The sequence below is a fragment of the Pristis pectinata genome, chromosome 12 (genome assembly GCF_009764475.1).
Source record: "Pristis pectinata isolate sPriPec2 chromosome 12, sPriPec2.1.pri, whole genome shotgun sequence".
NCBI classification, from domain to species: domain Eukaryota; kingdom Metazoa; phylum Chordata; class Chondrichthyes; order Rhinopristiformes; family Pristidae; genus Pristis; species Pristis pectinata.
Genome location: NC_067416.1, coordinates 22,882,896 through 22,896,152, shown reverse-complemented (window position 1 = coordinate 22,896,152; position 13,257 = coordinate 22,882,896). Strand labels below are relative to the sequence as shown.

Sequence of the window (13,257 nt, the reverse complement as noted above, 5' to 3'; positions counted from 1 at the left end):
CGTATCCCCAGCAGGACCCAGGGGAGTTCGTCTACCCAGCTGGGCCCCTTAAGGTGGGCCATGAGTGCCGACTTCAGGTGTCAATGGAACCTCTCCACCAGCCCATTGGATTGCGGGTGATAGGCGGTGGTGAGGTGGATCCGGGAACCCCACAAGTCGGCCAATGGCAGACCACAGGCCGGAGGTGAATTGAGCTCCCCTGTCTGAGGTGATATGTGCCGGGACACCGAAACAGGCCACCCAAGTGGACAAACGGGCCCGTGTGCAAGACTGGGTGGAGGTGTCTGCGAGGGTAATGGCTTCAGGCCAGCGGGTAAAGCGGTCTACAGTCATGAGGAGGTACCGCGCTCCTCGGGAGACTGGGAGGGGGCCGACCAGGTCGACATGGATATGGTCAAACCTCCGGCGGGTAGGTTGAAAATCCTGCAGGGGGGCCTTGACATGCTGCTGTACTTTTGAGGTCTGGCAGTGTGTGCAGGACCGGGCCCATTCGGAAACATGTTTACGCAGGCCATGCCAGACGAACTTGTCGGACACCATCCGGACAGTAGTCTAGATGGATGGGTGTGCAAGGCCGTGGATGACATCAAACACCCATTGGCACCAGGCAGCTGGGACGATGGGGTGGGGTCTACCTGTGGAGATATCATAGAGCAGGGTGCGCTCACCGGGGCCTACCAGTAGGTCTTGCAGTTGCAGGCCCGAGACTGCGGTGCGATAGCTGGGCATCTCCATGTCCGTTCGCTGTTCCTCCGCCAAGGCGCTGAAATCCACCCCCCGGACAAAACTTGGATGGTGGGTCGTGACAGTGCATCCGCGACCATGTTCTCTTTCCCAGACAGATGGCAGACGTCAGTGGTGAACTCTGAGATGTATGACAAGTGCCGCTGCTGCCGTGCTGGGCAGGGATCTGAGACCTTGTTGAAGGCGAAGGTCAATGGCTTGTGGTCAGTGAAAGCTGTATAAACGGCCTGCCCTCCAAGAAGTATCAGAAGTGTCTGATGGCCAGGTACAACGCCAACAGCTCGTGGTCGAAGGCGCTTTATTTGAGCTCTGGTGGTCGAAGGTGCCTGCTGAAGAATGCCAGCGGTTGCCAACGCCCTTCGATAAGCTGCTCTAGAACGCCTCCGACCGCTGTGCTGGAGGTGTCGATCGTGAGGGCAGTCGGGACATCCGTACGAGGATGCACCAACATGACCGCGTCCGCCAAGGCCTGCTTGGTTTCAACAAACGCGGTGTGAGCCTCTTCCGACCAATGTCCTTGCTTCCGCCTGACAGGAGAGCAAACAACGGGCACATGATGCGGGCCACGGATGGTATGAACTGGTGATAAAAGTTTACCATACCGAGGAATTCCTGCAGGCCCTTGATGGAGGTGGGTCTGGCGAAATGGCGGATGGCGTTGACCTTTGCAGGCAGGGATGTGGCGCCGTGTTTGTCGATCCGGTGGCCCAGGAAATCGATTGTCTCAAGCCTGAACTGGCATTTGGCTGGGTTGACGGTCAGGCCAAAATCCCTCAGGTGAGAAAAGAGTTGGTGGAGGTGCGTGAAATCTTCCTGGCGGCTGCTGCTGGCGATCAAGATGTCATTGAGGTATATGAAGACGAAGTCAAGGTCGCACCCGACCACGTCCATCAGCCATTGGAAGGACTGAGCAGCGTTCTTGAGGCCAAAGGGCATCCAGATGAATTCAAAGAGGCCGAAAGGTGTGATCAGCGCCATCTTCGGAACGTCATCTGGATGCACCGGGATCTGGTGATACCCGCGGATGAGGTCGACCTTGGAAAAAATGGACCGCCCGTGCAGGTTGGCAGCGAAGTCCTGAATATGTGGCACGGGGTACCGGTCTGGGGTAGTAATATCGTTGAGGCGTTGGTAATTGCCACAGGGTCGCCAGCCTCTGGCTGCCTTGGGGACCATATGTAGGGGAGAGGCCCATGGGCTGTCCGACCTGCAGATGATCCGCAACTCCTCCATATTTTTGAATTCCTCTTTCACGAGGCGGAGCTTGTCCGGGGGTAGCCGCCGGGCGCGGGCATGGAGGGGAGGGCCCTGGGTGGGGATGTGAAGCTGGACGCCATTCTTGGGCAAGGTGGTGGAGAACTGAGGCGTTAGTACGGATGGGAACTCTGCCAGGACCCTGGCGAACTTGTTGGTCGACATGGTGACGGAGTCGAAGCGTGGGGCCGGTAGCTTGGCCTCACCCAACGAGAATGTTTGGAAGGTCCTGGCATGTACCAAACGCTTACCCCGCAGGTCAACCAGCAGACTGTGAGCGTGAAGGAAGTCTGCCCCAAGGAGTGCTTGCGCGACGGCGGCCAGGATGAACTTCCAAGTAAAGTTGCAGGTGCTGGACTGGTGGTGTACCAAACAGGTGCCAAAGGTCCGAATGGCGCTGCCGTTGGCGACTCTTGAGGGCGGGTCCTGGTGTGCAGTTGCGAGTCTCGTGGCTGTTGGGAGGCATGACGCTGACTTCGGCTCCGGTGTCCACTAGGAACCGACATCCAGAACGCCTGTCCCACACATGCAAGAGGCCATCCCAGAGCGGCTGGCTCTGGCGTTTCCCAGAAACCTGCATGGTGGCCGGCATCTGCGGGTGTCTGTGCCCCACCGCTGGTGGTAGAAACACCATTGGTCAGTCGGTGTCTCAGGCCTGGTGGCGGGTGGGGTGCATTCGATTGCCAGGTCTGGCCTGCTGGGCCACTGAGTATGTGGCATGGCAACGCGCTCGACGGACGGCCCGCTCTCCTTTCTCGCCCGCCAAAGGACATCCACCCGGGCGGCAACCTTCCGGGGGTCGTTGAAATTGGCATCCGCCAGGAGCAGGTGGATGTCGTCGGGTAACTGCTCCAGGAAGGCCTGCTCAAACATCAGGCAGGGTTTGTGCCCGTCCGCCAGGGCCAACATCTAGTTCATGAGCGCAGAGGGGGGTCTGTCACCCAACCCATTGAGGTGGAGGAGGCGGGAGGCCTGTTCGCGTCAGGAAAGGCCGAAAGTCTCGAGAAGGAGAGTCTTGAACTTATCGTACTTCTCCTCCTCCGGGGGCGCCTGGATGAAGTCCTCGACCTGGGCTGCGGTGTCTTGGTCGAGGGCGCTCACCACGTAGTAGTAATTGGTGTCATCCCTGGTGATCTGGCGAATCTGGAACAGGGCCTCGGCCTCGTCAAACCAGACACAGGGCTTGAGGGTCCAAAAGGTGGGCAGTTTAAGGGCTACTGCCTATACCTCTTGTTGTGCAGACATCATGGGTCCAAAAACGTTGGGGCCCGTCGGGGTCACCAATGTAGCGGCCAGCTACACACTACGAAATGAAGACACAGAGTCGCTGGTTTGAAATCAGGAGTCGAATGAACAACAGGGGCACGGTGCCCCTTTAATATCCGAAAACTACAGTTCCCGCGCTGACGTCATGTGCAGGTTACCTGACCTTCCCGCGCGCGGGCTTTCCTAGCCCGACGATGGGGAAGAAGGAGGGCCCCATGCCTTCTTGGATCGGGGCCTCCGATGACGTTCGCGATGTTGGGAGCCGGTTCGATGCCAGTGCGGTGAGTTGCTACAATAGTATATTAATTACACTATTTCATTACCGATTAATACTGATTACATTAATGCAGCTAATGGGTAACCAGAGTGTGCAAATAAATCCAAACTGAAGATGCAATCCCTTTATGAATAATCTGAAAACAAGCAATTTTCCAAAAGAGGGGAGAAGTCTGGGATGTCCCGAAACCATGGAATTCCCCACATAAATGCAATATCTTTTTTACAACCTTAGAATGAGAATGAGAATGTGCTGCATTGGAGCACTGGAGGGGCTGGTGTGTGGGGAATCATTGTTAATGAGATGTACATACAGAGCAAAAGTGTGTTTAGGAGTTTCTTGGAAGAGGAGCAAGTCAAATGCATTACAAGAAGAAAACAAGGATTTTATAGAAGAAAAAATATTAGAATGAATTATGATAATGGTGGAGTAGAGAAAATGTTCAATTATGATCATGACCTCAATAAACTGCATCATATTAAAATGAAGCCCTGATGCTCAGTCCATTTACTTGCTCTCATTTCCCAGTGATATATAACTTCTGCCTGTAGAACTCAAATACCTTTTTTATATAGTATACAATGCATAAAGATTGATAACTCCTAATGACTGCTTTCATTTCAAAATTGTATGACAGGATTTATAACAAGCTGCCGGAGGTGAAAAAGAAAAAAGAGGAAGAGAAGAAGAAAGTTGTTTCTCAAACAAATCGATTGCGAGCTATGGTTTTCAAAAAGGTATTATAACCAAGGGAGAATTATTCATACACATCCATTTAAATATTAATACTACAGCACAGTACAGGCCCTTCGGCCCACAATGTTGTGCCGACATTTTATCCTGCTCTGAGATCTATCTAACCTTTCCCTCCCAAATAGCTCCCCACTTCTCTATCATTCATGTGTCTATCTAAGAGTCTCTTAAATGTCCCTAATGTATCTGCCCCCACAACCTCTGCCGGAAGTGCGTCCCATGCACCCACCACTCTCTGTGTAAAAAACTTAGCCCTGACATCCCCTTTGTACCTTCTCCAATCACTCTAAAATTATGTCCCCTCGTGTTAGCCATTGTCGCCCTGGGAAAAAGTTTCTGAATGTCCACTCAATCTATGCCTCTTCCCATCTTGTACACCTCTATCAAGTCACTTCTCATCCTCCTTCTCTCCAAAGAGAAAAGCCCTAGCTCACTCAACCTATCCTCAAAAGACATGCTCTCCAATCCAGGCAACATCCTGGTAAATCTCCTCTGCACCCTCTCTAAAGCTTCCACAACCTTCCTATAATGAGGCGACCAGAACTGAACACAATACTCCAAGTGTGGTCTAACCAGAGTTCTATTGAGCTGCAACATCACCTCACGGCTCTTGAACTCAATACCCCGACTAATGAAGGCCAACACTCCATACGCCTTCTTAACAACCCTATCGACCTGTGTTCCATTAGAGGTATTAATTTTTTCAGTGGTGTTAATTTATTCTCATTCTTTCCAGAAATTGCTTGACCAAATACTGCAAAAACAATGACAATTTTCAGGAAGCATCATGAAGAACTTTTACTAAGGCTACCAGAGAAATCATATAATCGAAGCTATTGCAATTTATAAGATGCTAATGTATGAAACTCCACCATTTCAAGTTTTAAACCATCGGTGATTGATTTAATTTTTCATGAGTTTTCTTAGAGTTTCACATTTTGAGAAATGTTTGTTCGTTATTATTGAGAAGCACTTGCATCTAAGTCCATTGGTGCATTAGATGTAACTACAATTCCATTAGGAATAATGCATGTTTAGTAGTTCAGGGGTTTCATTGTTTGGAATGAATCATCCATTGGAATGAAGTTCAACCACAGATATTGATAAGGACAACAAACCTGAACTTATTTCTTGTTTTTCTCAGAGCTAGATTGAAAATTCCTGGGTGTTCTCCCTAACCCACTAATACATAAATATCTAACTAAATGCTTGAAGAATTAGGTCTATAGAATATTTCCACAGTATATTAATATAAAAGCAAATATTATCAAAATATATGAAGCTTAAATATTGTGGTGCAAGCATTATATTTACATTCAACCCCTGTTGGTAGCTCCCGTTTGGTTGTAAACCAAGGCACAAGCTGGACTATTGTCCTCTCCTCAGACAGGAATAGGTTCAGTTCTCTTGCATGTAGTTAATTTCAGGCAAAGATCCAAAAATCTCTCATTCTGATCCAAAATCTCAAACAGAAATATTACAAACGTAATTATTGTGGAAGGGGCTTTACTACTCTGCACTTTGAATTCTGTACTTGTCTCCAATACATGTGCGGACTGGCTTCACTTTTATAGTGAATTAGCATATTGAGAAAAAAAATAGACCAGTAGAATTTAGGAGTATCTTATGGCATCTTGAACAACCATGCAAACAGATAAATGTGGAGACACAGTAAGAGGAAATGGTAGAAATTACCCTTCTGGCCCAATGCACTCCAGCAGTGGTGATTTATATGAAGCTTTTAAACCTAAGCAGGCCCCAGAAAAAAATTATTGTAAAATAGGAGGAATGATATGACATATAGATAGAAATCCTTCCAAAAATAAGCAATAACCTGGCCAAGGATAAATCTTTTGATTTTGCTATACTTCTTACATTTTGAAAAAATACGTGCAGCTTTGCTTAAAAAAATTCAAACCATTTTGAAATCTTGTGTATTTGAGTTCATGTGCTAAAGCAGTGCTGCTAATTTTTACTCATTTTGTAATGACCTGGTGCAATAATTATTAGTAATTGTAGATATTTTAACTGAAATTTAGTGTCGCAAATTATAAATGACAAGGCAGGTTCACATTTAGTATTCATGATGTGCAATTTTAAGTTATCTATTTACTGTATTTGACAAGGTAGTTTGAAATTGCCCAACTAATCAATATGAATCACCAATTTCATTATCTATTTGAATGTATTGAATTCAAAGGTTGTCCAATATCAGGGTAAATTGTTACATTTTATTAATGATATTAAATGGGACTAAATCTTGATGAACTTCCAACTTTCATTTCTTTCTTGCATTTAGATCAGTCACCCACTATATGAATAGATTGTATTTGTTTTCCTTTATCTAATGAAACATCTGTCACAGCATACTGTATCTATATTATGTATTATTCTTGCAAATGAAAGATGATTCAAAAGGATTGTTCTACTGAGTTTGGCAGGCTGGCTGTACATAGAACAGTTCCATTGTTTCAATGAATAAAATGTTGTTTTATTCCACCACATTTGTAATTGTAAATTATTATAGACTAGGACAATGCAAAATGGCATATACCATGTTTCTTGGCAAATAGAGTCTTAGCCAATTCTTCTTCCCTTAGTGAGGAAACATTTTGCTGTTAATGTATAAGACATTAGCATTAAAATTTGAGAAAACTATCCTTTCTCCATTAGTAAACCTTGCACTTGCTCGCTTTCTGTTCATTAAGCACATACTCATTTACATGACTCTCTTAGTACAGATAGAGTGAAGTAATAATTTCCTTGGCAAGTAGGAATAAGGAGAATCTCAAGGCATGTTATACATACATTAAAAATAAGAAAGTAGCTAGGGAGCGGGTAGGACCACTCAAAGACAAAGAAGGAAGTTATACCTGAAGCTAGAGGAAGTGGGTATGATACTAAATGAGTACTTCTTATTGGTGTTCACTGAGGAGATGGACATGGCGAATAGTGAGAACAACATGGAGGTGTTGGGTCTTTTGAAGGACATTAATATGGATAAGTCCCCCAGGGCTTCATGGGGATTATTGAGAGAGGAAGTGAGGAGATTGCTGGGGCCTTGACAGAGACCTTTGTATCCTCTTTAGCCACAGGTGAGGCCCCAGAGGACTGGAGAATAACCAATGTTGTTCCTCTATTTAAGAAGGACAGTAGAGACAAACCAGAAAATTATAGGCCAGTGGAATGGAAATTATTGGAGAAGAGTTTCAGGAATCGGATCTACTCTCATCTGGAAAAGCATAGACTTATTTGGGATCCTCATAGAGTCATAGAGCTAGACAGCACAGAAACGGGCCCTTTGGCTCAACTTGTCCATGCTGCCCAAGTTGCCTAACTGAGTTAGTTTACTTGCATTTGCCTGCATTTGGTCCATATTCCTTGAAACCTTTCCTATCCATGTAACTGTCCAAATGCCTTTTAAATGTAGCAATTGTGCCCGCCTCTACCACTTCCTCTGGCAGCTTGTTCCATATATTCACCACCCTCTGTGTGAAATAGTTGCTCCTCAGGTCCTTTTTAAATTTTGCCCCTTTCATTTTAAACCTATCCCTTCTGGTTTTGGACTTTCCTCCCCTGGGGAAAAGACTTTGACATTTCATCTTAGCTATGCCCCTCATGATTTATAAATCTCTATAAGGTCATCCCTCAGTCTCCTATGCTGTAGGGAAAAAGGTTCTAGCCTATCCACCCTCTCCTTATAACCCAGGCCCTCCATTCCTGCTAAATGTTTTTTGTACCTTTTCAGTTTAACGCCATCCTTCCGAAAGCAGGGTGACCAGAACTGTACCCAGTACTCCAAATGTGGCCTTACCAACATCTTGGGGGAAGGGAGATCTTCGATGATGGGCACGGGCAGTGGATTTTCCATCACAGCCTCCAGCATCCCTCATACTCCTCTGCATCTCCTAGGATCAATCATGAAGTCCATAGCAATGAGGCTATAACCTTTGAATAAAACATCACTCCATCAAGATTAACCTTGGGCATGCTCACATGATGCACATGAGATAATCAACCTCTAACAAGGCATGGAAGGGTATGCAGCAATGCCAGCAGCTTAACACATATTATGAATGTCGTTTACCTGAAATGGGAATGAATTTCAAAAGTGTTGGCATGTTCACAGAAACTTATAATAGAAAATGATATCAAACATAAATGGCAAGTGGAATATTTTCTTAAATGTAAACACCCTAAATTTTCTTTACATTTTGCAACCTTATTAGTAATTTAGTGATTTAGAAGTTCTAACACTACATCACAGTGCAGAGAAGATCCACTGAACTATTTCTGGGATAATGGATTTGGTACAAGAGAAGAATTTGAGTAGACTGGGTCTACTTTATTTCAAAGAACAAGAAGTGGATGCAGGGACGATGTGTCCCTTTCTGAATAGTCTAGAACCAGTGGTCACAGACTCAAAGTAATGAGATTACCATAGAACCATAGAACAGTACAGCACAATACAGGCCCTTCAGCCCACCATGTTGTGCCGACCTTTAAACCACGCCTAAGACTATCTAACCCCTTCCTCCCACATATCCCCCTATTTTAAATTCCTCCATATGCTTATCTAACAATCTCTTGAATTTGACCAACGTACCTGCCTCCACCACCACCCCAGGCAGCGCATTTCATGCCCCAACCACTCCCTGGGTAAAAAACCTGATATCTGGGTAAAAGTTTGATATCTCCCTTGAACTTCCCACCCATTACTTTAAAGCCATGCCCTCTTGTATTGAGCATTGGTGCCCTGGGAAAGAGGCACTGGCTGTCTACTCTATCTTTTCCTCTTAATATTTTGTATACCTCTATCATGACTCCCCTCATCCTCCTCCTCTCCAAAGACTAAAGCCCTAGCTCCCTTAGTCTCTCCTCATAATCCATGCTCTCTAATCCAGGCAGCATCCTGGTAAATCTCCTCTGTACCCTTTCCAAAGCTTCGACATCCTTCCTATAATGAAGCGACCAGAACTGGACACAGTACTCCAAGTGTGGTCTAACCAGAATTTTGTAGACCTGCACCATTACCTCTCGGCTCTTAAACTCCATCCCATGATTTATGAAAGCTAACGTCTCATAAGCTTTCTTAACTACCCTATCCACCTGTTAGGCAACTTTCAGTGATCTGTGGATATGAATCCCCAGATCCCTCTTCTCCTCCACACTACCCAGAATCCTGCCATTAACTTCGTTCTCCGCCTTGGAGTTTGTCCTTCCAAAATGTACCACCTCACACTTCTCCGGATTGAACTCCATCTGCCACTTCTCAGCCCAGCTCTGCATCCTATCAATATCCCGCTGCAATCTTCGACAGTCCTCCACACTATCCACAACACCACCGACCTTTGTGTCATCTGCAAACTTGCCAACCCACCCTTCTACCCCCTCATCCAAGTCATTAATAAATATCACGAAAAGCAGAGGTCCCGGAACCGATCCTTGTGGGACACCGCTAGTCACAGCCCTCCAATCTGAATGCACTCCCTCCACCACAACCCTCTGATTTCTACAGGCGAGCCAATTTTGAATCCACATGGCCAAGCCTCCCTGGATCCCATGCCCTCTGACCTTCTGAAGAAGCCTACCATGTGGAACCTTGTCAAACGCTTTACTAAAATCCATGTAGGCCACATCTACTGCACTACCCTCATCAATCTTCCTGGTCACCTCCTCAAAGAACCCTATCAGGCCTGTGAGACATGACCTGCCCTTCACAAAGCCATGCTGGCTGTCCCTAATCAGTCCATGATTCTCTAAATGCTCATAGATCCTATCTCTAAGAATCCTTTCCAACACCTTGCTCACCACATACGTAAGGCTCACAGGTCTATAATTCCCTGGACTATCCCTACTACCCTTTTTGAATAAGGGGACAACATTTGCCACCCTCCAATCCTCCGGTACCATTCCCATGGACAACAAGGACTCAAAGATCCTAGCCAATGGTTCAGCAATCTCCTCCCTTGCCTCATGGAGCAGCCTGGGGAATATTCCGTCAGGGCTCGGGGACTTATCTGTCCTAATATTTTCTAACAGCTCCAACACATCCTCTCTCTTGATATCTACATGCTCTAGAACATTAACCTTACCAACACTGTCCTCAGCGTCATCAAGACCCCTCTCCTTGGTGAATACTGAAGAGAAGTATTCATTGACAACCTCACCCACTTCCACAGCTTCCAGGCACATCTTCCCACCTTTGTCTCTAATCGGTCCTACCTTTACTCTCGTCATCCTTCTGCTCTTCACATAAGTGAAAAAAGCCTTGGGATTTTCCTTAACCCTACTGGCCAAAGCCTTTTCATGTCCCCTTCTTCCTCTCCTCAGTCTCTTCTTAAGTTCCTTCCTTGCTACTCTATATTCCTCATGAGCCGTATCTGATCCTTGCTGCCTACACCTTATGTATGCTGCCTTCTTCCTCCTAACTAGATGTTCCACCTCTCTTGTCACCTATGGTTCCTTCACCCTGCCATTCTTTCTCTGCCTCACCGGGACAAATTTATCCCTAACATCCTGCAAGAGGTCCCTGAACAACGACAACATCCCCATAGTACATTTCCCTTCAAAAATGTCATCCCAATTTACTCTCGCAAGTTCTAGCCTTATAGCCTCATAATTTGCCCTTCCCCAGTTAAATAACTTCCTGTCCTCTTTGCTCCTATCCTTGTCCATGACAATGCTAAAGGTAAGGGAGCGGTGGTCACTGTCCCCCAAATGCTCACCCACCAAGAGATCTGTCACCTGACCCAGTTCATTACCTAATACTAAATCTAATATGGCATTCCCTCTTGTCGGCCTGTCAACATACTGTGAAAGGAATCTGTCCTGGACACACTTAACAAACTCTGCCCTGTCTAACCCCTTGGTACTAAGTAGGTGCCAATCAATATTTGGAAAGTTGAAGTCTCCCATTATAATAACCCCGTTATTCTCGCACCTTTCCAAAATCTGCCTCCCAATCTGCTCCTCAGTATCCCTGCTGCTACCTGGGGGCCTATAGAATACCCCCAGTAGAGTAACTGCTCCTTTCTTGTTCCTAACTTCCACCCATATTGACTCTAGAGAGGATCCTTCTACATTATCCACCCTTTCTGCAGCTGTAATAGTGTCCCTGACCAGTATCGCCACCCCTCCTCCTCTTCTCCCCCCCTCCCTATCCCTTTTAAAACACTGAAATCCAGGAATATTCAATATCCATTCTTGCCCTGGTGACAGCCAAGTCTCTGCAAGAGCCACAATATCGTAGTCCCATGTACTTATCCAAGCTCTCAGTTCATCACCCTTATTCCTGATACTTCTTGCATTTAAGTAAATGCACTTTAGCCTATGCACCTTTCTACTTTTATACCCTGTACTCTGCTTCTCCTTCCTCAAATCCTCTCTACATGTTAGATCTGACTTTTCCCCATGCACTTCTTCCTCTGACCTACCCATCTGGTTCCCATTCCCCTTGCAAACTAGTCTAAACCCTCCTGAACCACACTAGCAAACCTGCCTGCAAGGATATTGGTCCCCCTCGGGTTCAGGTGTAACCCATCCACTCTGTACAGGTCCCACCTTCCCCAGAAGAGATCCCAATGATCCAAAAATCTAAAACCTTCCCTCCTGCACCAACTCCTCAGCCACGAATTCGTCTGCCATCTCCTCCTATTCTTACCTTCACTATCACATGGCACTGGCAGCAATCCTGAGATTGCTACACTTGAGGTCCTGTTCTTCAGCCTTTACCATTAGGAGATGAAGAGAAATTTCTTTGCTCAGTGGGTGGTGAATCTTTGGCATTCTTTACTGCAGAAGATTGTGGAGGCTCGATTGCTGACCTCATTCAAAGTAGAGACTGATAGATTTCTGGATATTAAGAGAATCCAGGATTATGGGAATCATGCAGGAAAATGAGAGTAACATGGAAAATCAGCTATGATCTTGATGAATGGCTGAGCAAGATTGAAGGTGTTTTATTAAGATTGAAAATGTTTTATTCCATAGAGCATAGGAGACTGAGAGGTGATCTTATAGAAGTATATAAAATCATGAGGGGCATATATAGGGTGAATGCACTTAATCTTTTTGCCAGGGCTGGGGAATCAAGAACTAGAGGGCATAGGTTTAAGATGAGAGGGGAAAGATTTAATAGGAACTTGAGGGGCAACTTTTTTACACAAAGGGTGGTGTCTATGTGGAATGAGCTGCCAGAGGAAGTGGTTGAGGCAGGTACAATAACAACTTTTAAAAGACAGTTGGACAAGTACATGGATTGGAAAGGTTTAGAAGGTTATGGGCCAAATGCTGGCAAATGGGAATAGTTTGGATGGTGCATCTTAGTCGGCATGGAGCAGTGGGCCGAAGGGCCTGTTTCCGTGCTGTACTCTTTGACTTTATGTTCTTCTGTGTGACTGTAACCAGTGGAGTGTTTTCTCTTTAATACCCACACTCCTCAAAGCCACACTTGGTCAAAGGCTGCCCCAATGTCAAAAAAAAAGTCATTCTCACCTTCCCTCTGCAACTTAGATCATTGGTCTGTATTTGGACTAAGGCTGTGTTGAAGTCTGGAAGTGAATGGTCCTGGCGGAATCCAGACTGGGTATCAGTGAGCAGAATAGTAGCTGTCAACAACACCTACCATTTGCTGATGAATGAGTGGAGACAGAATGGGCAATAATTAGCCAGTTTAGGTTTGTCCTTTCTGTGTGAAAGTTCATTCTTGAGCAGTTTTACAGGTCAATTTTCCACATTGTTGGGTAGATGTCAGTGTCATAACTGTATTGGAACTACTATATTACATATCCAGCTAATTTTGGAGTGTAGGGCTTCAGTACTATTGCCAACATTGTCCCATTGCATTTGATGTATCCAGTAATCGCAACTGTTTCTCAATATCAAGTGTAGTGAATCAAATTGATTGAAGACTGGCTTCTGTAATGGTGTTATTCTCAGCCAAGATATCCATGTGGCACTTC

The 13,257-nt window shown here is 45.9% G+C and overlaps 1 protein-coding gene across 4 annotated transcripts in view; it reads left to right on the top strand.

Annotated features, from left to right (window-relative positions):
• The window catches only part of c12h10orf90 (chromosome 12 C10orf90 homolog), a 139,664-nt gene extending 132,937 nt beyond the window's left edge, over positions 1-6,727 (top strand). For all 4 annotated transcript variants that reach the window (XM_052027885.1, XM_052027886.1, XM_052027883.1 and 1 more), the window contains 2 exons: positions 4,179-4,278; positions 5,031-6,727. In XM_052027885.1, the coding sequence (XP_051883845.1) occupies positions 4,179-4,278; positions 5,031-5,063 (133 nt within the window). In that variant the 3' untranslated portion in view covers positions 5,064-6,727. The remainder of the gene's footprint in view (positions 1-4,178; positions 4,279-5,030) is intronic.
• Positions 6,728-13,257: the final 6,530 nt, after the last annotated feature.